Below are 25,115 nucleotides of genomic sequence, written 5' to 3'. Positions count from 1 at the left end.
TTAAAATGAAACAAGCCTAAGCAATCATTTATATAGACATGTGAGTATGTTAAAGTAGTTATCATACAGTATACATGAGGCTGCAAGATCAGAACATGAAACTTGTACTTAGAAAGTGTGAAAAATACTACATTTTACGGCTACAATTATGTAACAGTTACAGCTGACAAAACTGGCTCAATTGACCTTATCCATGGAAGATGCCATCGTCATTTAATGTGAATGAAAATGAGGCTGTGAAGGATGGACATAAATTCTGTTTAATGGGTAAAACAGTTTTAAAGGGATAGTTCACAAAAAAAAAAAAATTCTCATAATTTGCTCACATTCATGCCATACCAGATGTGTATGACTTTCTTTCTTCTGCTGAATATAAACAAAGGTCCATACAATGCAAGTGAATGGTGGCCAGAACTTTAAAGGTATAAAAATCACAAAAAGGCAGCATAATGGCAAAAGTAATCCATATGACTCCAGTGGTTAAATTTATATCTTCAGAAGCGATATGTTAGGTGTGGGTGAGAAACAGATCAATATTTAAGTATTTTTTTTTACTATTAATTCTCCTCCCTGCCCAGTAGGAGGCAATATGCACAAAAATGCAAATCACCAAAAACAAATGAAGAATGTGAAAGAGGATAGTTATAGTAAAAAGGACTTAAATATTGATATGTTTCTATTATATGTGATGTATATCGCTTCTGAAGACATGGATTTAACCACTGGAGTCATATGGATTACTTTTATGCTGCCTTAATAAGCTTTTTTGTCCTTCAAAGTTTGTGTGGACAATTGTATGGACATACAGAGGTGAGATATTCTTAATTTGTGTTCAGCAGAAGAAAGAAAGCCATACATATTTGGGATGACACGAGGGTGAGTAAATGATGAGAAAATAAAAATTTTCGGTGAACAATACCTTTAATTTCTGTGGTCTAATGTCCAGGTCTATGTCCAATTTTCACAACCCATGTTTTCCAAGGTTTTTGATAAATATAAAAAAGTATGATAAATTGTGTAGAATGCAATTCTATTCCTCACAGCCTTATTTACATTTCTGTCAAATTAAATACAATGTCTTCTGTTTTGTAGAGGAGGTAACCGATTTGGTTATCAGAGGTTTGTATCAACAACGTGGCATGGAGGGTGATGTATGTACTCAAAGATGCCCACCCCAGAGACATTTAACCATTGTTTCCAGTCACTTCTATATTCTCCTGTACAATAAAAGCCAAATGCCTGTATATATATATAGAGTCTCACCATGGTAACTGAGCACAAAGAAACCACTTCCACTGAAGTCGCTGTGAAACTTGATGAGAATCTGATTGGATGTGCTGTAGACCGACTCCAGCGCTGTGTTACCACTGAACTGACCAATCTGTGGAGAGCTCTGGTCTGGACCATCCCTGCAAAAATTTGAAATATAAACATTTTATTCATGACTACATCTAGAATATCTGAACTGATTATTTATAATTAAGGCAGGTCTAACTCATTTAATGTTATAAATATACAGTTTACAGATACAACGTTGTGTCGTCTGAAACAGCTAGTAAAGACTCTAGTAAATCAATAGTTTTCAGCTGGGATTGTGTGTGTCGCAATATATTATAATTTTGGGTGTATTATAAGTATTCCTTAAACCTTTTGCTGAAATTTACTCTAACATAGACATCCGTTGAGCAGTGGGAATTTCAGACAGATGGGTCCAATTGCACTTTCAGAAATCCAATTTGCTTGTTTTTAAATGGACTTTTTACACCCTCAAAATGTATTGAGCATGTTCTCAAACACTTACACTATACAGTAGCCCGGCAAAAAATGTGATTATGCAATTACTCTGTGAGAACATAAATGAAATATTTCATGGTTTAAGTCTGATTTCCATTGTAGTATATTTCTTAAGGTTGCTTTTATGAACTAAAGTATCTGAAATGGAACTTTAACCCAGTGGCCCAGCAAAAATAATGACTATGCAATTACATGGCGAGCAAATAAACTATGTGCTTCATAGTTTAAGACTGATCGCTGCACAGTTTATCGCTGAACGCTGCTTTTATGAGCCATAGTGTCTGAAATGGGACTTTAAGCGAAGACAGCAATATTTTCCCTATTATTGACTGAAAGAAACTATGACCTAGATGCTCGGCTCCAAAATAGACAGTCATTTCTATATGTCTTGCAGTTTATTAAGCTCTCCTCCTTCCATAGCTATCTCTTTACAATAAGTCAGCCCAGCAGAAATGCATGGTGGTTTTGTGCTAAAGCCTTTGTATGTGCATCTACGATATAGGGCTGGACTAATGAACCAAAAGACACTGTTTTATAGGTCACCTATGATACATGAGATGGTCACAGGAGCGCACACTAAGGAACTGATATAGTACAAAGAGAAAGCTAGACAGAATGGTGTATACTTGTATGATCTATTAAATGTATATGGTATTTTAGGCTTCAGGACAGATTGAAGCACTTCAACTAACAATGTAAATACAATCTCTATTCCAAACAGTGTAGAGAAAATAAATAAATAAATGCAATAATGTAACCTCTATTTCTGCTGAAAATGCATTATTTAAAACAACCAAGAGTGCAGGGTGTGCAGAAGCCATTAATAAATAAAAAATACCCTCTGGAACTTTACTTAAACGAGGGAACTCTGATTTGAAAAGTGAACAGATTACATTAATTATTGGATTCATTCAATGCATTATTTCATCTCCCCCGCAACTGGGCGTCACAATGATGTGAAGGACAATAAGCCAAAAGCTTCAGCTATTTCAAAACACTGAACAGCCTAAACTGACTCTGTGAGAACACAAACCCTGCAAACGCCTGCCATTGTCAGTACCTCCTTTAGAAATATATCAATAACATATACAGTGGGATACAAAATCTAGAGACCACTAGTTAAAATGCTTCTATTTTGCATTTTTAAATATGATTTAATTATGAGTGAAAATTGAAATTGTAATTTTTTTTTTATGAATTTCAACATTTCATAGAATTTGGTATGCAACTCTTTTGCTTTAATGACAGCTTGAGTTCAAAACCTGATGATCCATGTTATCCTAGCATGATCTGACAAAATTCCGAAAAGCATCTTGTGTGCTGATCTTTTGTAATAAGGAGTTAACATGGTCAAAGTCAAACATTTTCTAATATTTGATTGGTGATGGAAATATAGGAGAATCTTAAATATTTCTTCTTCATTTCATGTCATAGATAAACTTTTTCAAAATTCTAAAACTTCAAAGTTGAAAAGATATCAAAGATTTCTTATGCAGTCTCCAACTTTTACACCCCACTGCACAACAATAACTTAAAAAGTTGCATGCTGTGCTACAAAAAAACATCTTGAGGCCTATGTTGTTTCTCCAAAGCCTGGGGGATGTATTTAGGAACTTTTTACTCAAAGCACTCTAAGCATAAAATCTAAATTGTTGTTTGATTATTCTTTAATTATGTGATTTATATTGATCTTGCTAAACCACCAAATATTTTTTTTTGTTTGAAGACACACTTTAGAGTCTCACATGTGTATTTAAAACACCAAAGCAAATGGGCTTACTTTCCATGAGGAGACAAACCCAGCATCCATTGAAGGCAAATAAAGTGCAGCATACCCAATTAGCAAAATCTTTTCATAAAAGGTTAAAAAGACAACACTCAGAAGAAAAATAAATACAAAGGAAATCTGTAACTCTGCTAGTTTGCTGAAACTTTTAATACATTTATAGATTTTAATACATATATAGGAAATATTAAACTAAAATGTAAAGGTTAAATATATATATATTACAAATATGTACATCAAATTTTTAAACCTACATTTCCACGACTTTCCATTACCTTTCCAGTTGCTTATTATTACTGGATTAGGACAGTTTGATTTAGACTGATTTGCTGATTTAGACCAAATTTGACCATTTCAAGACACTATGTTGATACGCAAAATCAAAAACGGAATATAATCCTGAACATGTACCCCTAACTTTGCAATTGACCCCTAAATGTTTGCAAATAGAGCTGAGGGATACTGTGATGCCTAGCCAAGCAAACGGGGTGGCAGCTAGCCCTGAAAGTGGTTTTGTTGGATTTAAAAGATGATTTCTTTCCTCAAATACAAGTGTGCTTTGGTGCTCTCCAAGGGACTACAAAGCTGTTTTGCACACAGAAAGAGAATGTCTTGCTTTCAAGGACGTTTTGCATTTGGCCACAAAAGACCCTCTGTTCCTGTGGCTCAGAAGCAGTCTTGAAAACCATTTGCAATCATTTATCCACATTTGTGTTCCCATCTCTCAACAGAGGAGGCCTACTTCTTCCTGTGTCATTATTATTGATCATAGTCTGATGAATATTAATTTACTCCTAATAAGTTCATCATCACATATTCATGAGATTCATTTGAGAGTTTACCATACGGTGATGTAGTCGTAGATGGGCTCAGTGCTGAGGACAGTGAAGTTGATGTAGATGCCATTTCCAGGGGGCACCCTGACACTCCACACACAATCCTGGAAGTTGGGGTATTCAGCAGGGTGACCAGGAGAGAATATAGTACCATTCATGGAGGTGATGTTTCCGCCACACAGAGCTTTTGGAAAGAAACGTTGAAGGAAAAATGTATGTTATTACCATACATTTTGTTTATAAGTCAGTTAAAGGTGCACTAATTTATTTTTCACTTAAAATGTTTAAGACGTGAACTGTGTTCATGACAAATATGGTGATACAGGGCTTAACAACAAGGATGGCCCACTAACTTGGGTCTTGTGTGAGAAGGATTCAGGCCTGGTAATGGACCAGTCGCTTTTCCGACTGGGCCATTGCTGCAGTCATTACATCTTGTGTTTGTTGATCATGTTCAATGATGCATTAAATATTGTTGTTGTGAATTCTGCTGAACTATACAGTATGTTCCTGTAGCTTAGTTGGTAGAGCATGGTGCTAGTAACGGCAGAATTGTGGGTTCAATTCCCAGGGAACACACAAACTGATAAAATGTATGCCTTGAATGCAATGGAAGTTGCTATGGATAAAAGCATTTGCCAAATGCATAAATGTTAAATATGTCACAAAAGTACTGTAATGTTATCAAGCTGACTTAGATACGTTCTTTACCCCCAAAATTGTGAAAAGGAATTGTGATAGTCTTGAAAGCATTAGCTTTTTAAATTATACCCAAATTAGGAATGTTATCATTTATGTTTATGAATAACTGTCATGAGTTACAGTAAATCACAACTACACAATTATCAGCTATTATTGCAAATAAACCTAATAAATTATTTTTGTAAATAGTTTTTTGTAAAGAATACTTAAATATATTATTTCTGGCACATATCCAAAAAATTTCACTATAAATAACATTTATAATTTTTGTGGCGCGACCAGCGAGAATATTGGAAGGGCAAGTGAAAATCTACTAGTACTAGTATGACTGGGCAGTAGAAAAAAATCCTTATCACTAATCCCTGTTGATGAATCTAGTCATATCAATGGCCTTAAAAAGGCTTTTTTATTTGATTTATCGGACCATATGAGGGCGTGCTAGTGTGTGCCATTGCCAGTTAAGTTCCCACTGTCACTTCTGGGGCTTCATCGTGCCTCTGGGCTTTCTCAGGGCCAATGGCCAATGGCCTTTGGCCATTACCCTTGGGCCAAACAAGGACAACTGGGGATTGAGGCAGGGTCAATGTAAAAGTTGGACTTTTGCCGAATTCACCAGGTTGTGTATCCAGCGCACAACGGTACAGGTTCGGGAAATTTTTTTTAAAAGGTATAAAAGGTTTTATCTTCAAAATTGTATCTCTAAGCTGTGATCGTTCTGGAATGACATCACTTCACTGTGCTCTGGAAAATAAAGTTGACCACTGAAGCATTGCATATTTGCTCTTGTCATAAAGATGTGTGGCACTGTTTAACATTGTGCCTTTAGTAATATTATTAAAATAATGCAATAAATCTCACTCGCGAGCATATCTCTTACATCAGCGTATAATGTCATCAGCTGTAAGTGACTGGTGACACTTTATAATAACTTACAATGAGCAGCTGCATGCATGAAAAACTGGGGGTCATTCAATTTCAATTCCGCATTAAGGCAGGATATAAACACCTTCATTTAATAACAGGCCTTGTACCTTCCAGTAAGAACAGTAAGTACCTTCACAGCGTGGTATAGGATTGTTCCAGTTCCGACTGATACCATGGAGGCAGGTTAGAGAGGTCTCCCCAATGAGCGAGTAACCAGGTAAGCACTCGAAAGACACTGTCAAGCCCACACTAAAGTCACTGCCTATAACAATACCATTCCTGAAGGGTCGGGGGTCAGGACAGCTCTGCAGCTGATAGGCTGGAGAAAGAGTCAAAAACATATTAATGAGTGCGAAGGATAAATACAATGGCCCATTTTAATCCTACAATGTATTTGTGGGTGCATTGCCTTTGATTATGTGAACATTTAGTTTGTCATTATTCTTTAAATTAGTATCAGTTTCTCTGTATTTACTATTTATGGCTACGTGTTTGAGTAAAATTAACATTTTTGTTTTATTCTATAAAGTACTGACAACATTTCTCCCAAATTCAATTTAGAGCATTTATTTGCTAAAAATTATAACTGGTCAAAATAACAAAAAGATGCAGTGTTTTCAAACCTTGTTCATATTCATTTTTAAATAACACAATACTAATGTTTTAACTTAGGAAGAGTTCAGAAATCAATATTTGGTGGAATAGCCCTGATTTGCAATCATAGTTTTCATGTGTCTTGGCATGCTCTCTATTAGTATTTCACATTGCTGTTGGGTGACTTTATGCCACTCTTGGTGCAAAAATTCAAGCAGCTCGGCTTTGTTTGATGGCTTGAGGCCATTCATCTTCCTCTTGATTAAACTCCAGAGGTTTACAATGGGGTTCAGGTCTGGAGATTGGGCTAGCCAAGACAGAGTCTTGATCTGGTGTTCGTCCATCAACACCTTGATTGAACTGGATGTGTTCAAGGAGCATTGTTCCTCCGGAAAAAGGCTGAAAAATTCTAGCCTTGCCGAAGCACCCCAAGATCATCACCGATCAAGCCAAGTACAAGGTTATCCTGGAAGAAAACTTGCTTCCTTGCCACACATCCAGGTCAATCAATGTGTGGATGGAGGACCACCGGATCAATTAGATGATAAGTAAATTCATAAACTCACACACAATTTAAATGATCATTAAAATGTCTCCTCATTGATAAAGAAGTAGTGCTATAAAGAATATGTATCTAACTGTATAATTGTTTACCTACATATGCATTCTAGAGGGGAAAGTTAGATATATATGCTCTCTTTACTTTACTACACAGTAAAGGGATCTTGTAAAAACTTGTCACCTTGGTATGTAATGTGAAATCCAGGCTTATTCTGTGAATAGTCACTGTGGAAGAAAAAGCTGGTTTCATGGGTGGTGCTGAACAGAGACTCAGGAACCTGCGGTCCACTGAACCTGTCAATCACTGTGCCTGTCTCAGTTGGCCCACTGCGGATCTCTAGGTAGTCATGGATGGCCTCGGTGGAGAAGTTCAGGAACTGCACATGGATTCCTAAACAACATATGAACAGCAATAATTAACACTGATAAAGGGCCATGAGTATTACTTAATAGTTAGCTCATTCCTGCAAAGTGTAATGAAATGCATGTACCAAAGCCAATGGGAAGCGTGACTGTCCAGGTGCAGTCCAGACCACTTGGGTAGTTTCCAGGAAAACCAGGGCTCAGAATAACTCCGCTAACATCTGTCATGGCTCCACCACAATGGGCTGTGAATATCCAGATAAAGATAAATTTTACCGACAGGAAAATTATATACTATTGATGCACATGGCCATGTTGTACCTACAGATTGCGTTCTCTACTGAGAAACAGAAGTGTATATGTCTCCCTATACATTTGTCATTAAAAGGATAGTTCAGATACAGGACCAATTTAAAAGTGCCGACAACAGAAATTCCTTTCACATACTGCATTACATCAAAAGCTCCAATGGGTCTGTGGAATTAAATTGTGAATCCAGCAGAAATATGGAGATTATCCCTGCTATGAATGATGGTCAAGAGGTCTAGTTGTAGTACAGGACAGTGACAATGTTGGCGCATATATTGGTATTAGAATCTTCAAACTAGTTTCAAACAAGAGGCAAATGGAATTGGGTGGGTCAAGGGAGAGCTAACTAAAACATGAGCCAAGGCAATATAAAAGATAAACAGGGTGCCCTTGATCAGTGACAGACTGATCTGCGGAAAAGACACAAACTTGGTCTCTCCGGAAAGCCTGCTGGCCACACAGGATGTTGCAGAAACAGAAGGGATTGATGCAGTGAAAGGGAGAGACGTCTGGCACATAATCTCACCAGACAAAGAGAATCTCCATCTTGTGTTCCACATGGAGCAGATGGAACAGAGCGCATCCCTCACAAACATTCAAATCAATGGCTATATCGGTAATTTCCTCTCTTGAGTCACTATATTTCAGTGAGCAACGCTCAAAGCTTGCACCCTGGCAAAAGACCAGAGGCAGGGAGTAGACTTCCTGGAAAGTGTTAATGCTGTGGTGTTGAGGTGCTATCAAAACATTGCATACCATTGTTTGATTGTGCATCCCAATGAGCCCAACACAACAACATTGGCTCAACCCATGGCCTTTTTTCAGCCACCCTGGTTCTGGAATTAACATCCTCTGTGCTCACGGTAGATCTGTCTTTAGAAATGAATAATTATAATTAAAAATTAATTTGAATGCAAAAAATTAAGGGATTTTTTCTTCTGGAACACTACTGTTGTGATCTATTATTTTTGGTGCCAATAGAGGCATGGAAATTACACACATTAAAAAAAAAAAATGAAGAGGATTTAATGTTTAAATAATGCAGTTATTTATAGCCTCAGATCATTTGAATTATATTTTTATTACTTAAAACTTACCTAAAATAACACAAAGGTTATTTTAGGATTATCCATTCATCACTAAGCACTTTGTTAAACAAATATATCTTGGTATTTAATTGTATTTATGCTAAAAAGACATTTATTCAAGGAAAAAAGACTTTTGATAAAGCAACCATAACAATGCAAACTCATGCTTAGACATATCAAGCTGAGCAAAAGAATCAGTAAACAAGTGTTAAAAAAAGAGTGCATGCATTCAGAATGTGCAAAAGCAGCTGTGTGGTAAATAATTGAACTGGGTATTTCAGGATTTTCAGCTTGACTGAGGCTAAACCAGTTGAAAAATAAAGCCGAACATATAAACAAAGAGGTTCTAGTTGAGTCTGTCTTTAAATGTGTCCCATGAATAAGCAACAGACAACATTGCAATATTTTATATTGTGGAATTGAAAACTCTTCCATGCTCTGCATTTTAAGATTGGGATTAAATAAAAGCTGCTGGAACAGGAGCAGCTTGATTCAAATTCACAGAAACCATTGTGGCGCCTCTTAATCAGTTGCCAACGAAAGGGAATCTAAAACTGAGAAACACATCCTGCCAGTAATTTACAGTGGACATTCACAAAGAATGATCTGCACCTACTGATCGCATATTGCACCCACTGATAACCCAAAGGAATTATGTCAATCGGTTTACGGCGCAAACACTCTTCTGCAACATTTAATTATCATCTGATGTATTACTGTTGCCATGATCAACATAAAATGTAAACAAATTTTATCTTTTAAAAAGAAAGTCAATATACTGCCTGCTTTCCATGAGTGGTAATCAGAGACTATTTATTAGAGATGGTCCACTTCTATTAAAATTAATGGGAGAAATTGGAAGGCCCAAAAGTCAACAGATGTAGAAAGGAAGTCCCACCTTACAGGTAAAAGACCAATCACCTTTTAGATACAGACATCACCTGTCAATCAACTTGAGAATGTACATAAGCATTAGCTATACAAGCCAGGATTTGTTTTTTGTGTTTATCTGAGGTAAAGAAGCACAATTTATCATTCCAGTGTTGTCAGATTTTATTACTGATTTGAAATATGTTCTTTGGAAATACGTTCTTTTGGAAATAGCTTCCCGGTAGCTGGCCGCCAGTGAACTGACTTGAAAGTAAAACTTTGGTGGTAATTGGGCATTGTAAATATTCACGAGGCAATTAGCGATGAGTTTTGTGAATAAAGTGCAATATATAATATCTAATTTTCATAGATAATTAGGGCCGTGTTTGCAAAAAGAATGAAAAAAAAAAAAGAATGATAGTGCCTTAATTTAAGCACTCACCAGGGCACAGCGCTATTTTAACACATTTACCGCCTGTTTAAACTGGATTTTCGGTGGTAACTGAACAAGATGCATATTTTTGTGCTGAAATATTGCACACAAAAGTTGCCCCTCATTGTTTTGGTTTTCTAAGTTAAAGCTCTCTTTCTTTATATATTCTAACATTTCATTAAGGCCATACCAAGGCAAAGAGGTACAGGGTAGTTCCATCTCCTAACTGGTCCGGGCATGCATGTGATATGGGCATTTCCCTAAGAAAAAACAAACAAACAGAAGATTAAAATTTCAAAATCACAAATACTGCATAATTTTCCAAGGAGTGTTCAAATGGCCAGTTAAGAACTATTTGCAATGCACTTACCACACCTGTTATGCTACTCATAATAGGTCCTCCCATGCATAAAAGATGTAAGGTGCAGTACAGATTTTAATAAACAAAACTCATTGTCCTCACCTGTAAGGAGTATCCTTGCTCACACTGGAACATGACAACATCTCCAACCATGTATCGATCCCCCACTTTAATCCCATAGGTGGGAGTCTGTGGTTCTGGACATGTATCTAAACCAATAGCTGTGAAAACACATTTGATCATAACTGCTAAGCCAGCTGATATAAAAACTGATATCTCCACAGAATAGCACTGACAGCTATGTAAAAGATTTCAGCATTTGACTGTGGTTGAATTTCTAAAAGGACAGCTTTCTGTGGATCTGGCGTGCTGATATCTAAAAACATTTGCTTACAGGGGCTGTTTCCTGGCTAAATAGTTTATGGATGTAAATGTGGACACCTGGCTCTGTTTTGTGTAGAACAGGTGTCTCTCTCTCTCTCTCTCTCTCTCTCTCTCTCTCTCTCTCTCTCTGTCTCTCGCTCTCTCTCTCTCTCTCTCTCTCTCCCACAGCTCCTGTAGCCAGATCATTTGGCCAGACTGTTTTATGAAATTAAGGCTGTTGGCTTGGAACACCTTTTTTTACATTTCCATTTGATTACTTGCCAAAAAGAGAAGATGGGAACATATCTGGATATATATATATATATATATATATATCTATCTATCTATCAAAACATATTTAACATGGCTTGTCATTTGTGTCTAGAAAATTGAAAAACAAAGGAATTTCCAAAGTCAACGGCGAGGGTGAAGTGTTAAAAATGCACAACAGTAGGATATTATGCCTGTTTAATGCAGAGTTTCCGAATGGAAGCGCTCGTGATAGGAATAAATTAAGTAGACTTGTTGCATTTAACTGTTGTGTTGTGTTTGGTTTACCTGTGTATTCCAGATGGAAACCTGCTGCAGACACGCTGATGTCTGACACAAAGTTTAGGTAGAGGTTGTTGGATGTGCTGTTCAGGAGCTGAGGAATGGTGGTTCCTGATAAAAGAGAATGTGTTATGCATTCAGTGGATTGCACGTTGCAGATTAGGAAAAGATGTCTTTACTTTATCTATTTCTTTGTTTATTAAAAGAGAAATTAGTACTATATCCATACAAATAAACTCTATATCAAGTTGATTTTCTGTGCAACAATGAATTATCAACAATGGTTAATTATCAGTATCCCATATGCATGCTGTGTACACATACATTTTTTACTTGTTATTTCTTACTCAAGGTGGCGATGATGTTTCAGTGATTGATTTGATTTACATTTGACATTGCTAGCTGACATAGAAACAACATTGAAGTAAACTATAGCAAGTGTAACACATGAACAGTATGATATGATTATTGTCATTTGGGTGTACTACTGAAATAATATAAGCTGTTAATCAATTAAAAGCAATTTTCAACTGCAAGTTATGGTTCGTCTCGACCTGACTCTGCTCGCTTTACTTGTCTGAGCTTGCTTTTCCACTGCAGTTTAGTGCAGCCTCAACGTGGGTGGGATTATAGGCTGATCGTCATATTTGAGTCACCTCTACTGCCATAACATCTTAAACATGACACAAGCACACAACAAAGGAGCAATGGAGGATATCGAAGGAATGGTGTTCTTAATTCTCGGCATGTGGCTGTTTTTCACAGCAAGACGACAAACTTTTTTCAAAAGAGGCTTACGGCAGAAAGGCAAAATACTGCTAAAAATCAGGAGAGTTTGGGAAATCATACACCAAAGTGCAGACGAGGACATCACTGTGTTAGCTCGACGACATTCGAGGGTAACCTAACCTGCCATCTAGCTTATAGATTCTCCCTGACCAGTCAGTGATCTGCAGGGTTTTGACATCACATTTAGTATCAGCTCGGCTTGCTTGGAACCTCGACCGAGGTGGTACTAAAAAAGTACCAGATACCAGGTACTATCAACTGTGGAAAACCCCCAAAAAGCGAGCAGAGTTGAGTTGAGCTGTACCGTGCAGTGGAAAAGCCCCTTTAGACTCAATTAGTGCCTGAGAAAATACATACATGTAACATAGCTGTAGCTAAAGTGTATGTTATACTGAATGTAGATTATGTGTTATATGTATCTCAATATGTGTTTGACCGCTAGTTGCATCTCATGAAATTTCTGTGTGAAAATAATGAACCCTGTTCTAGATTTGGCCAGATTTATTGTTTTATGTCTTTGATTAATCAAAAATAAAACATTTTGTTTTATAATTTTCAAATTGTCTTGAAAATAGTTTGAAAATCTGACAATATCTGGGCATTTTGTACATACATTTTTGATAGATATAAGTGCCGTGTCTCTAAAGACCCTAATAACTACCATGCATTTAAGAGTTAAACCTTTTGATCTAAAGGCTTATGTTGAAATACTTCAAATTGGTTTTGTTTCCGTTACCCAGTAATTACCGTTTTTTGACTGTTAAAATTTAAACATTGTCGGCCACAATGTCAAGTTAAAATATTAACACAATGCGTTAGGAACACCTTTTGTTGATGCCACCGAATTTCTTTCAATTTGTCTAGCAATCTTTATCATTGCTGGACACACTGGCTTTTTTAGTTGCAAAACTAAAAAAGCGAATTCAAAAATAAATTCATTTTTTAAATTGGTGAGTTGGAACATATAGTGAAGGAAAAGCAGCCAACAAGTGCCCAGCATACATGTGAACCTCTTTAATACTGTTGAGAGAGTTACTGTAGAAGTTGGTTGAGAGAATACCAACAGTGTGCAGAACTGTTTACTTTAAAGGTAAAGTGCAAAAGTTTTAGTATTGATAGTAGTTTTCATTATTTTACTATTAGTCTAATATTTGAAAACTTTGGCACTGTTGAATTGCAACTGGAAGTTGGTCTCTAAACTAGCTGGTATCTAAACAGTTTAACAGTGACATTATCTAAAATTATTTTCTATTGGCCGCATTCTTCTTTTCTACTAAGCCAAAGACCATATTAAATTACTGTTTTTACAAATATATACCTCTGGTACCTTTGATAGATATAATGATACAGATCATCTGGAAATACAGGAAATAGATTTACTTATACACCGTGGCAGGAAATGTAAGCTTCTGAAAGTAGGAAAAGCATGTATTGTCTAACTGAGTACAAAGCATTTATCTAGATCAACTCTTACCTGAATAGCTTCCCAGTCTGGGTGCATTGTTGTCTGCACCATCATAGAAATCCAGAGAATCCCAGTTGTGCTCTGTGGCAAAACTTACAACTTGGATCTGTTTGAAAAGGAAAGAAAATTAAGTTGCATCTCATGAGGTGGCGTCTCATTAAGTTGTATCTCATGAGGTGGTTGAACAAAATGCCATTGATAGTGAGTTCTAGCTCCATTTCATCCTACAGCATATATACAGCCCTCTGAGAATTTAAACAATACAACTTATGCTACAGTATATCAACAAAAACAAACATACTACATTACTGGAAAAATACACAAGGTGAAGATACTGGAAGGCATTCAAGTTTGTGCTCCATATCATTTCTAATTTAAACCTTGCCTTATGCATATTTAAATAGACATTAAGAATTCCCTTTATTGTAGCCATCACTGACACATCTTTTCTGAAACATTGAATTTGAGGGAGTTCAAACTTCTCCACTCACTTGAATCCCAGCTCCCTCGGGAACAGACACCCTCCACACACAGTTGAGGTTGTTATCGTAAGGTTCAGGGTAACCTGGGGACAGAATAGTCCCCTTACGCAGCGCCAGTACCCCTCCACAAGGCACTGTGAAGACAAATCAAAAGTGAGTCATAGTAAGCATTACCTTTCAGTGGTGCATAAATGCAAGCCACACAAGCGAGGCTTATAATTTATCAGTCTCTGTTTAAAAAAGAAGAAACTTTTGATGATTAATCAAAGCGAAACTGGCTTGTGATTTCTCATGAGTTGGCTTTGATGATTTAGTGACTTTAAATATGCTTGTTTTTTCAAACAGATTACTGTAATCAACTTGCAACTCAGTTTTCACTTAGTCAAACTGTAAAAAATGATTTAAAATGAAAAATGTCATGGTGCTATAGTACAGACACTGGCACGGAGCAATGGAAATGATATATGATGATATGATATACATCTCATATAAAAGATATATGCAAACGATTACTCCGCCTTATAGCAGCATAGTGCACAATGATCATTTTGAACGTAAGCATACATTTTAAAGGAACAGTTCACTCAAAAAGGAAAATTCTGTCATAATTTATTCACCCTCATTTTGTTCCAAAACCAAATAAGTAATGAATTCAGAATTGTAAGCAAAACATTCAGACTGATCCATTGAAAAGTACTCGAAAAAATTATTTGTTAATGAATCAGACATCTGTGGTTTTCTCATGAACCCTCATGATCATGCTTAGAAAAGCTAGCCTAAATTTATGTCTGTTTCTGACTTGGAATACAGTGCACAACTCATAAGATCCACTTCTTGAATATTTATATGGAGCTTTTCCCTTGTTTTTTAAGTTTTTAAGCTCCAGTTTCCATTCATTGTAATTAAGTAGAACAGAGACCAGTACATTTTTCCAAATTGCTCCTTTTGTGCTCCAAGGAAGAAACAAATGTCATACAGTTTTGGACTGACATGAAGGTGAGTAAATGGTGACAGAATTTAAATTTTCTGGTGAACTTTTACAGTAACACTTTACAATAAGGTTCTGTTTGTTAATATTAGTTAACAACATTAGTTAACATGAACTAACAATGAACTAACAATGAACAATCATTTTAAAGCATTTATTAATCTTGGTAATGTTAATTTCAACATATACTAATAAATGACTATTAATAAAGTTAATGCACAATGAACTAACAATAGAAATGAACAATTTTATTTTTTTTAACTAACATTAACAAAGATTAATAAATGCTGTAAAAAATACAGTATGTTGTTCATTGTTAGTACATGATAAATAATGCATTAACTAATGTTAACGAATGGAACCTTACTGTAAAATGTTACCACTATTCCTTTAGGTTAAGCCATGTACTCCTAGTTGCTTTTTTTTTTTTACATCTGCACACTAAATTGCCCTCATTTTTTGCCCTATTTAAAAGAACAATGTAGCATACAAATGTCAGAGAAGAGAGTGTAACATTTTCCCGTAGCTCACAGGAGAAGCCTGGTTAAGCAATTTTCTCCTATTTGTTGAAGACCTGCCAACTATTGTCTACAGCAGCACCAGAAGCCACAGAGTGGATCTGTCAATAACAAAGCACAAGGCTACTATCTAACTCTGCAGGGCAGAACTGTCTTTGTTATCTTATGCTTAGGTAAGATGCTATCTGTGAAGGACAAGGGGATAATCTAGAGGTCAAAGCCAATCACTTTGTTTAAACAGCTACAAGCGGGTAGGGACATCCTGATTGATGTCTCACATTGGAAAAAAGCCGAATAGGAGAGGAAGAGAGAGAAAGCAAAAAGAGGAGGCAGGATATGGAGCAGGGCTCAATATATCTGTGTCAGATGCTTAAATTATTAACTAAATTCACTTCCCTGCAATATTGGGGTCATTCATTTTTTAACACTGATATATAGAAAGCCCCATGTGCCCAGGTAATCATGTGAAATATACCAGATTTCTAACCTTTCAGCCGCAGGACAATAAAGCAAGGCCTGACATGATATACTCAACTAGTGGGTCACGTCCCAAAAATGGGTCCAGGTCTGTTCTGACAATGCTTAAAAACAATGCTAAATAACCATACAATTGGGCATAATTAGGATAGCAAAAAAAAGGTTATCGACTGTTAAAAGGGAGGTGAAAACACTTCCCACATCCTTTGTTGTTGAGGTCATGCTTCCAATGAAACTCATAGCATTTTGGCACACAGTCATATAGTAATAAAGCTAATACAATATTTTACAAAAGTAAGCGTAAGAGGATGCGAGTGCTTGGCCAATACATTGCCAATGCACAGTCTGGTTGAACATGCGTTACAATGGTGGTAATGAACCTCAGTACTCAAGGGGGTGATAGGGTTACCTTTAAAAGTTTGTGCTATTAAACTGGACGTTATTCAGGTAAGTTGGTTTAAAAATATTGACTTTAACTTACTTGCTCAGTAATAATCTCTTCAAACTGTTGCTCCGCCATAACAGTAGTTATGTAACAGTAGTACGCTCGAAAGAGAAAACTCATCGTAGAAGTGGACAGGCCATACTAATGTCTGGTATAGTGCCCCTTGAGGCAACATTGAGAATAAAAAAGCGCACTAGCATTATGAATTGTGGTCAACACATTTTGGAGCGCAACAACACAAATCGAGCTTACATAGCTAGATATTCAAGTACTTATGTAGAGTACAGTATGTTTCATCCTTAAGATGTAGTTCACCAAAAATTCAAAATTCTCTCATCATTTACTCAACCTAAAACCATGCCAGATGTGTATAACTTTCTTCAGCAGAACACAAATTAAGATTTTTAGAAAATAATATCTCTGCTCTGTAGGTTCATACAATGCAAGTGGATGGTGATCAACATTTGAAAGCTCCAAAAAGCTCCAGACAATCATAGTAAAAGTAATCCATTCAACTCCAGTAGTTAATATAATGTCTACTAAAGTTGAAACAGAGAATTTTTAAGTCCTTTTCACTATAATTGTTTACTTCCGGTTGCTCTCCAAAGCGCTTCCATGATGGAACTCGGTTCACTCTCACGTGACGTAACTGCGCTGGCATGTTCAAATGAAAGCTAAACCAATTAAGCTTGTGAACAGCTTTCACATATCGAGCTGCACTTCCAGTTGTATTGTGTAGTTCTCGCATTACATGCCAGCACACTAATGGAAAATGGATTCCCTCATTGACGTGCATCGCAAAACAACCGGAAGTGAACAATTATAGTGAAAAGGACTTTCACTATAAACATTGATCTGTTTATCATCCAAAGTGATAGTTTCACTTCAGAAGACATTAATTTAACCACTGAAGTCATATGAATAATTTTTTATGCTACTTTATGTGCTTTTTGGAGCTTTAAAGTGCTGATGACCATTCACTTGGATTGTATGTACCTACAGAGTTGAAATATTCTAAAAATATTTGTTTGTGTTCAGCAGAACAAAGAAAGTCATACAAATCTGGGATGACTTGAGGGTAAGTAATGATTAGAGAATTTCCATTTTTGGATGAACTATTCTTTTAAGAGAGAATGAGAGATTGGCAGAGAGAGAGAGAGAGAGAGAGAGAGAGAGAGAATATTGAGCCAGGGAAAAAAGGAGGCTTTTTAAAAACAGACCTCATACTCTGCTAAAACACCTCTCTAAAACTTGACTGAGCAGATGAACTAAAAAGCTGAAGAGGTGTCTGTTTGAATCATGAGACTGGGCTTTCAAAGGCCCACTGTGCTAGCCTAAAAAAACCTGCCTAATTAACTCACCAAACCTGAAAGCTACTGACTGTCACATTTTGTACAGCCTTCCACGAGAACTTCAGATTTGGTTTTGTTTTACTGTGATGCATCATTCAATTATCAATGTTTGGTTATAAAACTTATCCACAAAGAACAAATGTCTTATAAATTGTGTGTCACTCTTAACAGCTGAAAAAGTCTGAACTTACCGATGCAAGTAGGCAAAGTGTCATTCCACTGAGCCAGCGCATCAGGGACAGTTTCACAGTGAATGGCAGTAGAGCCGTGTAGCGTGTATCCAGGGTTGCATTCGAACAACACTGATGCGCCCACGGCGAAATTGTTGCCAATGCGTTTGCCGAAGCGAGGTTCTGGAACAGAGCTGCACTGTGTGGCACTGGTCCTGGGTACAGCTGTGATTGGATTGTACAAGATACAAGTCAATTTAGTGGGATGTATTATCACAGCCTCTGTGAATACTATGACATTTATATCTACAACTATGTGACAGAGGAATTTGAAGTTAAAGGTGCACTGCTGCTGAGTAATTTTTCCTCATTAAAAAAGGTTTAACCCTAAAGAAATTCATTTTACTTTTGAATTAGTTTTGTATCAATTTGAATAAGACATTTATTCAAGATATACAGTACAGTGCATTTTTGGATCTTTCTTTGTAAAGGCCATTTTGGAAACTACATTACTCACCAAGTACAACACAATATTACAAACCACTTAGAAAATGTCAGGCCTTGACCTACTAACAAATTCTGTACTTGCCTGTTTTCTTTTGCTTTTAACATAGCAGATATATTTTTAAATGCCTCAGTCAAATCAAATATGGATATAACCTTGCATCTTCTTTAATGTCAGTTTTTTTATAAAAATAAATAAAAAATACTTAGCAATTTATAGGTGAAGAGTCTAGATTTAATTAGATTGTAAAAAATCTAAACTAAGATAGGGAATAAATTAGGGGTTTAAATATTTGTCTGGATACATTTGATTACGATGCATCATGAAATCTGCAGATTGGTCATGATTCGATTAAATTAAATTAGACTATTTTAGATGGATTCATGATTATTGAAAAAAATTTGGAAACAAGATTCAAATTGTTTACGGAATTTTCTTAATTTAGACAGCACAGACACAAACCAGACTTTGGCAATATAATCAGTGATGTATTTAGGATCAAGGAGGTTTGGCTTATATGTGGCTGCAGATATAAACAGAAAAATAATACTAATTTTACACGCATTATAGACCTGATAATGCAACATAATGACTTAATGCAAACACACAAACAATCAAACAAACAGACAGTATATGTAAACTGTGGAAAAAACATTATAGTTTTGCTCATCATGTAACATTAACATTTACAGCACCAACAATTAAAAACAATATATGCCATGTGCAGACAGATGAGGCCCATGTTTAAATCAAGTCAATCAAGTGTCATTGAGTTAAATGAAATATCTATTAGTAGCGTATAAAGGTGGTTTTACACGGTATGTTGTACCTCCACATTCGCTATTCATTTTCAATGGGAGAGGCGGCAGAACAGAAGTGGCTCTGTTTATCAAGCACGCTCACGAGAATGTTTTCTTTTCGAGGCTGATGTGTGTCATTGACCAATCAAAGTTTTTAAAGATACAAACAATGTTTAGTAATAGTATACCTGGACGATGCTTCATTTGTGAGTTTTCATTTGCTGAGTGAAGACGCAAGTCTCCCAATTGAGCACAACAGTGACTATCCATTTTTTCAGCAGCCTTGGTTTTAAAAGTATGTTTTCCTTTTAATTTTCTCCATAGGCATTAAAACAAAACAAACAAAACACAAAACAAAAAAACAACTATGAACCAAATCAACCAGCTCAGAAATTACATATAATATCTTACTCGCCTCAATCCGGGTGGCAGAAGACATATCTCAGTTGTCTCCGCGTCTGAGACCACCAATCCGCACATCTTATAACGTGACTTGTTGAGCAGGTTCCCACAGAGACCTAGCGTGTGTAGAATCATGCTATCCTCCGCTGCATCCACGCACAACTCACCATGTGGCCCACCGAGAGTGAGAACCACATTATAGCGACTATGAGGAGGCTAACCCAACGTGACTCTACCCACCCTAGCAACCAGACAACTTGGTTGCTTAGGAAGCCTGACTGGATTCACTCAGCATGCCCTGCATTGGATGGTTACTTTTGGCACAATTTTTACATCTCTGATTGGTGGAGCTCTTTTTAGGATTATGGGTGGTGTAGTCCTTTTTAGAATTCTTTCATTATTTAAAGAAGGTAAAAGACATTGGAAGATCTTTTCATTAAGATTCAGTTCCTCTTTATAGCTCAAATCGAAATAATAATGTAATACATTAATTTGATTATTAAATAAAAGAAGAAAAGGAAGCTTAGTACTATAAATAGGCTGAATTAGCCTTGTTTAAAAAAATTTAATTTACTTGCAAACACTAGACCCTATGTGCTTTTTTATGAAATGCACTCAATAACTGTAAGATTTGTAATTTAAAAATAAAAAACTGATCTTAGGTTACTGAGAATTCACAGTTAAAAATGATCCTCTATAGTCTTGATATAGTAGTATATAACAAAAATACAAAAAAACCTTTCTTAAGCTGAAAACTTACCTTGGTAAACAAAGTGAAAGCCCTTGGCAGTTTCCGGTCCAACTGTGGTAAACTTGATAGTTATTTGGTTTCCAGTACTCAAGGGCAACGACTCCCCTGTGGAACAGATAGAACAAAAATATATCTTTACATTTTAAACTTGAGAAATTACTGGACTGATCCTCATATTTGTTTTTTTGGCTCCTGAAGATTTTCTTTTGGCTCTGAAAGATGTCCGATATAGATGTGTGTTTGAACAGAAAATCATGAGAAGAGGAAAAGGCCTGAATTGAAGATATCCTCCTATTTTTTAACTCCCACTCAGCTGTTCAGTCTCAATAAATGGAAATAACTGCTTTCCTGCAGAACAGCCAATGGAGGATTCCTCCATTTACTATAGGATGGTCCAACAGTTGTGATAAACACTCACAAAATCTGCTCCACGTTGTGACCTTTACAGCATTACAGCTATTTATTCAATGGCTCCAGTGGGGACCTTATTGAACTTGATTGATTGATCTTTGTTACCAGGATTTATTTTGTAATGTTTCAAACATTGGCAGTGTGTAATACACAGTATATACATAAAAAAGAGCCTAATGCAATCCTTAACCTCTTCAACTTTGTGGCATTTTTGGGTTGCCGTCTGCAATTTTTCACACTCAAATGTAAAAGCTCACCATTTACACATACTGTGGATAAATTTTTTTCCTCTTTTTTCAAACACCCTCAATTTAAAAAAGAATCTTGCTGAAATTATTATTTTTTTGTCATAAATTTGTAAGCATGTAATTCTGGTTCTAGTCCACTCCACCTCCCTCAAAAGCCTTATTTTATTCCACTAGTAGCAGCATGTATTTTTCCCTATTACATTCCATCTCAAAATGCCGAACTGAAATGTAGGTGGCGCTCTAATACATTTTAGCCGTTACAGATGTGTTCATCCATAGACATTCAGTCTGATTTTCAGTTAATGCACCACCCGCATTGTTTCATAGAATATCTCGGCCTCTGAGTGGACTAGAAGCTCAATGTAGGTGCCATTATAAAGCGGAGATCCTCCCCATAGCAAGAATTTACTAAAGGCCACTGCTGTCTCACACTACCTCTTTAGCTGTGTCTTTAAAATTTGGCACAAATTCAAGTGATTCAGTGGGGCTCTAAGGACCACGTATGCTCAGCACAGCTACTGTGTGACAGCTCAGTAACACAATCATGTAATCAAACTGCTGCAGAAACAATTGTGAAAACCATATTTATTTGTCATTTGAGGTAAACAAAGAGCTTGATTACGTAGACCTGATGAGATTTGTAGGTATGCTGTGGTACCTGCTGTGCATTTCTGGACAACAAATCTATTTTTCACCAGTTTGATTCCATTTCACACAAATGTTAAATTACTGTCAAAAATTATTAGAAAACTCTAGTTTGAATTCACAATTAACACACTGCAAAAAAAATAATAAATAACACTTTACAGTAAGTTTGAATTGTTAACATTTGTATAATAACAATGAACAATACTTTTACTCATTAATCTATTCCTCGTGCTCCCTAACCCATTCTTTCACAATTTGAGCCCGATGAATCTTGACATTGTCATCTTGGAATATGCCCGTGCCGTCAGGGAAGAAAAAAATCCATTGATGGGACAATCTGGCCATTCAGTACATTCAGATAGTCAGCTGACTTCATTTTATTGCTGCATAATGTTGCTGAGCCTAGACCTTACCAATTGAAGCAACCCCAGGTCATAACACTTGTGCATTGGGCACTATGCATGACGGATGTATTGCTTCAAGTAGCGATGACCTTTTTCCGTTGCTCCACAATCCAATCTTTATTATCCCAAGTAAATTGAAGTCATTTTTTTCAATTAGTCTCACTAACAAGTGGTATTCTTGTGGCCACACAGATGTTTAGTACCAATCCTGAAAGTTCTCATCACTGTGAGTTCTACTGTCGATTTTTTACGTTTTAGTGAGTCCAGGTTTACATAATGCATTGGAAAGTTCTTAATCCAATTCCAGTGATTTCAGCAATCTCCTTAGTTGTTGTCTTTACACAATTTTCTTTATTTCAGTTTCAGAGCTCAAAATATACACAATAACAGGAAAAACCTATTTATGGTCCCATCACTGGCTTGCGATGAATGTTATCCATTCTATTGCACGAAGGGGAGGTACAAAGTTACAGTAGGTCAACACCTCAAGTTTGAGCCTTACCTGAGTGAGAGCCTGAGAGAGATGAAAGCAGAGAGGACTGTTGTGTTGGCCCATCATAAATGTCCACCACATCATTAAGCGACGTCTGGAACAGGACAAACTGTCCGAACAGAACTGGGAAAAATAAGAAAAAAACAGGCCGCAGGTCAGAATGTTCTATAATACTTTCATATAGTCCTCATAATGAGGAGTGCTTTTTAAGGAGAGTTTATTCCCCTCTGTTATTGGGAGTGAGCACTTGTAAACAATTTACCAGTTGTTGAACTAAAGACAAAACATCTGTCTCGGCAGTTCATTGCAAACCAAGAACTCTGAATACTAAATCCCCAATGGGAGGATGGGCTCCCCTTAAGTAAATTGACTTAACTTTTCCAGTTTTCCATACGACAAAAAGTTTGGATGTAGGCCAAATGTTCGAAAGAAGTTTCAATGGATGCTAGCAAATAGCCTCTTTTTAGATTTGTCTTAGATGGAAGATTACAAGTAGCAAATGTGTCTTGAAAGGCTTTTCTCTTTAACTTTAAAAGCCATTGAAAAGAATTATGCAAGTACATTACACAAATCCTTTTCTTCACTGCATCTATGCATTTAAATCTTGCGAGAGCTCTCCGGTGTAATAACGTTGTATGTTTATTTAAATCTTTTAAATTGGCTACCATGCTGTAATATCTCTCTGTTATGCTTTAGAACCATGCTGAGTGCTGCTATGCATTGGTTTTGTCGTCTACTGGGCACACAATTTACAGTCTCATTTGCTGTCCAATGCTTTGATGTTTCCATCATTAGGAGAGGAATCATTAGTATGCTACTTATCATCATTACATCAAATCCCTACCCCATATTTTTGAGATCAGAGACGATCTGCTTGAACAAAAAACATTGTTACACAAACAAGTCTTGAGGATAAAAAGTTGTATGGATATTATTGACTGACCTCATTGGCATCTCTCTCTTGTTGCCATGGTGAAATGAATTAAAAGTGTCAATACGAGTGACAAGTGTCAAAATGCAGTGCCCATTAGTGGATGAAATTAGTTCTGGGCACAGATACAATTGCAAAGCTATATTATAAATGCAACATATAGATAGATAGAGGTGTCTCACACTACCTCCTTAGCTGTGTCTTTAAAATTTGGCACAAATTCAAGTGATTCAGTGGGGCTCTAAGGATCGTTGGAGGACCATGTATGCTCAGCACAGCTACTGTGTGACAGTTCTCTACTCAGTAACACAATCATGTAATCAAACTGCTGCAGAAACAATTGTGAAAACCATATTTATTTGTAATTTGAGGTAAACAAAGAGCTTGATTACGTGGCCCTGATGAGATTTGTAGGTATGCTGTGGTACCTGCTTTGCATTTCTGGACAACAAATGCTATTTTTCACCAGTTTTATTCCATCTCACTCAAATGTTAAATTACTGTCAAAAATTATTAGAAAACTCTAGTTGAATTCACAATTAACACACTGCAAAGAAAAAAATAAATAACACTTTACAGTAAGTTTGAATCGTTAACATTCAAAAAATAACAATGAACAATACTTTTACTCATTAATCTCGGTTAATGTTAATTTGAACATATACTAATAGTTTTTAAAATTAGCATTAGTTAATGCTTTATGAACTAACATGAGCTAACAATGAACAACTGTGTATTCGTAAATTAACATTAAGCAAGATTAATACATGCTGTACTGTTAGTTCATGATACCCAATGTATTAACTAATGTTAACAAATAAAACATTTTGTTACGAAAATCAGTATGTATCAGTTTTTTGTCGTTAAATGTACTTGAGAAAAATGCATACGATATGAAAACAAAACTTGTTTTTAAAGATGGTATATCTTGAATTAGGTTTCTCTTATTCACTCAAGTTGATTGTGTCACGGTCCTGTCAGTCAGTCAGTCTTTGTGTGAGCGCTCAGTTTCGGTTGTATTCCCTGCCGTGTGCTCTTTGGTCTGTCTTGTTTCATGTCGGGAGCACAGTGTCTGGATCCTGACCTCCTGTCTGGTTCGGTTTCGGCCTGTATCGGGATACATCCGGACACTCGTGCACCATGTCAATCTGTTCTTGACGTGGGTGCTTCACCTTATGTCATCTTGACAGCATGCACTCAGGTGAATAGTTTGTCTGTCCATCTCAAACACTGGTGTGCCTTGCGTCGTGCTCACGTTGCACATCCGGGTCGCGAGCTGTCTTCATGTTGTGCTGAGGTT

At 36.4% G+C, this 25,115-nt stretch overlaps 1 protein-coding gene across 1 annotated transcript in view; it reads right to left on the bottom strand.

The window, feature by feature from the left end:
* Window positions 1-25,115, bottom strand: part of LOC127619812 (CUB and sushi domain-containing protein 3-like) — a 639,489-nt gene that overhangs the window by 103,438 nt on the left and 510,936 nt on the right. Inside the window, exons 32-44 of the mRNA XM_052092811.1 lie at window positions 22,894-23,007; window positions 20,690-20,785; window positions 18,244-18,447; window positions 14,282-14,406; window positions 13,800-13,896; window positions 11,543-11,647; window positions 10,724-10,842; window positions 10,451-10,520; window positions 7,689-7,805; window positions 7,379-7,588; window positions 6,173-6,361; window positions 4,423-4,600; window positions 1,264-1,409 (exon numbers count right to left, since the gene is read on the bottom strand). Of these exons, the coding sequence (XP_051948771.1) occupies window positions 1,264-1,409; window positions 4,423-4,600; window positions 6,173-6,361; window positions 7,379-7,588; window positions 7,689-7,805; window positions 10,451-10,520; window positions 10,724-10,842; window positions 11,543-11,647; window positions 13,800-13,896; window positions 14,282-14,406; window positions 18,244-18,447; window positions 20,690-20,785; window positions 22,894-23,007 (1,770 nt within the window). The remainder of the gene's footprint in view (window positions 1-1,263; window positions 1,410-4,422; window positions 4,601-6,172; window positions 6,362-7,378; window positions 7,589-7,688; window positions 7,806-10,450; window positions 10,521-10,723; window positions 10,843-11,542; window positions 11,648-13,799; window positions 13,897-14,281; window positions 14,407-18,243; window positions 18,448-20,689; window positions 20,786-22,893; window positions 23,008-25,115) is intronic.

The sequence above is a fragment of the Xyrauchen texanus genome, chromosome 26 (genome assembly GCF_025860055.1).
Source record: "Xyrauchen texanus isolate HMW12.3.18 chromosome 26, RBS_HiC_50CHRs, whole genome shotgun sequence".
NCBI classification, from domain to species: domain Eukaryota; kingdom Metazoa; phylum Chordata; class Actinopteri; order Cypriniformes; family Catostomidae; genus Xyrauchen; species Xyrauchen texanus.
The sequence above is the reverse complement of the archived record's forward strand: the minus strand, read 5'-3'. Positions and strand labels throughout refer to the sequence as shown.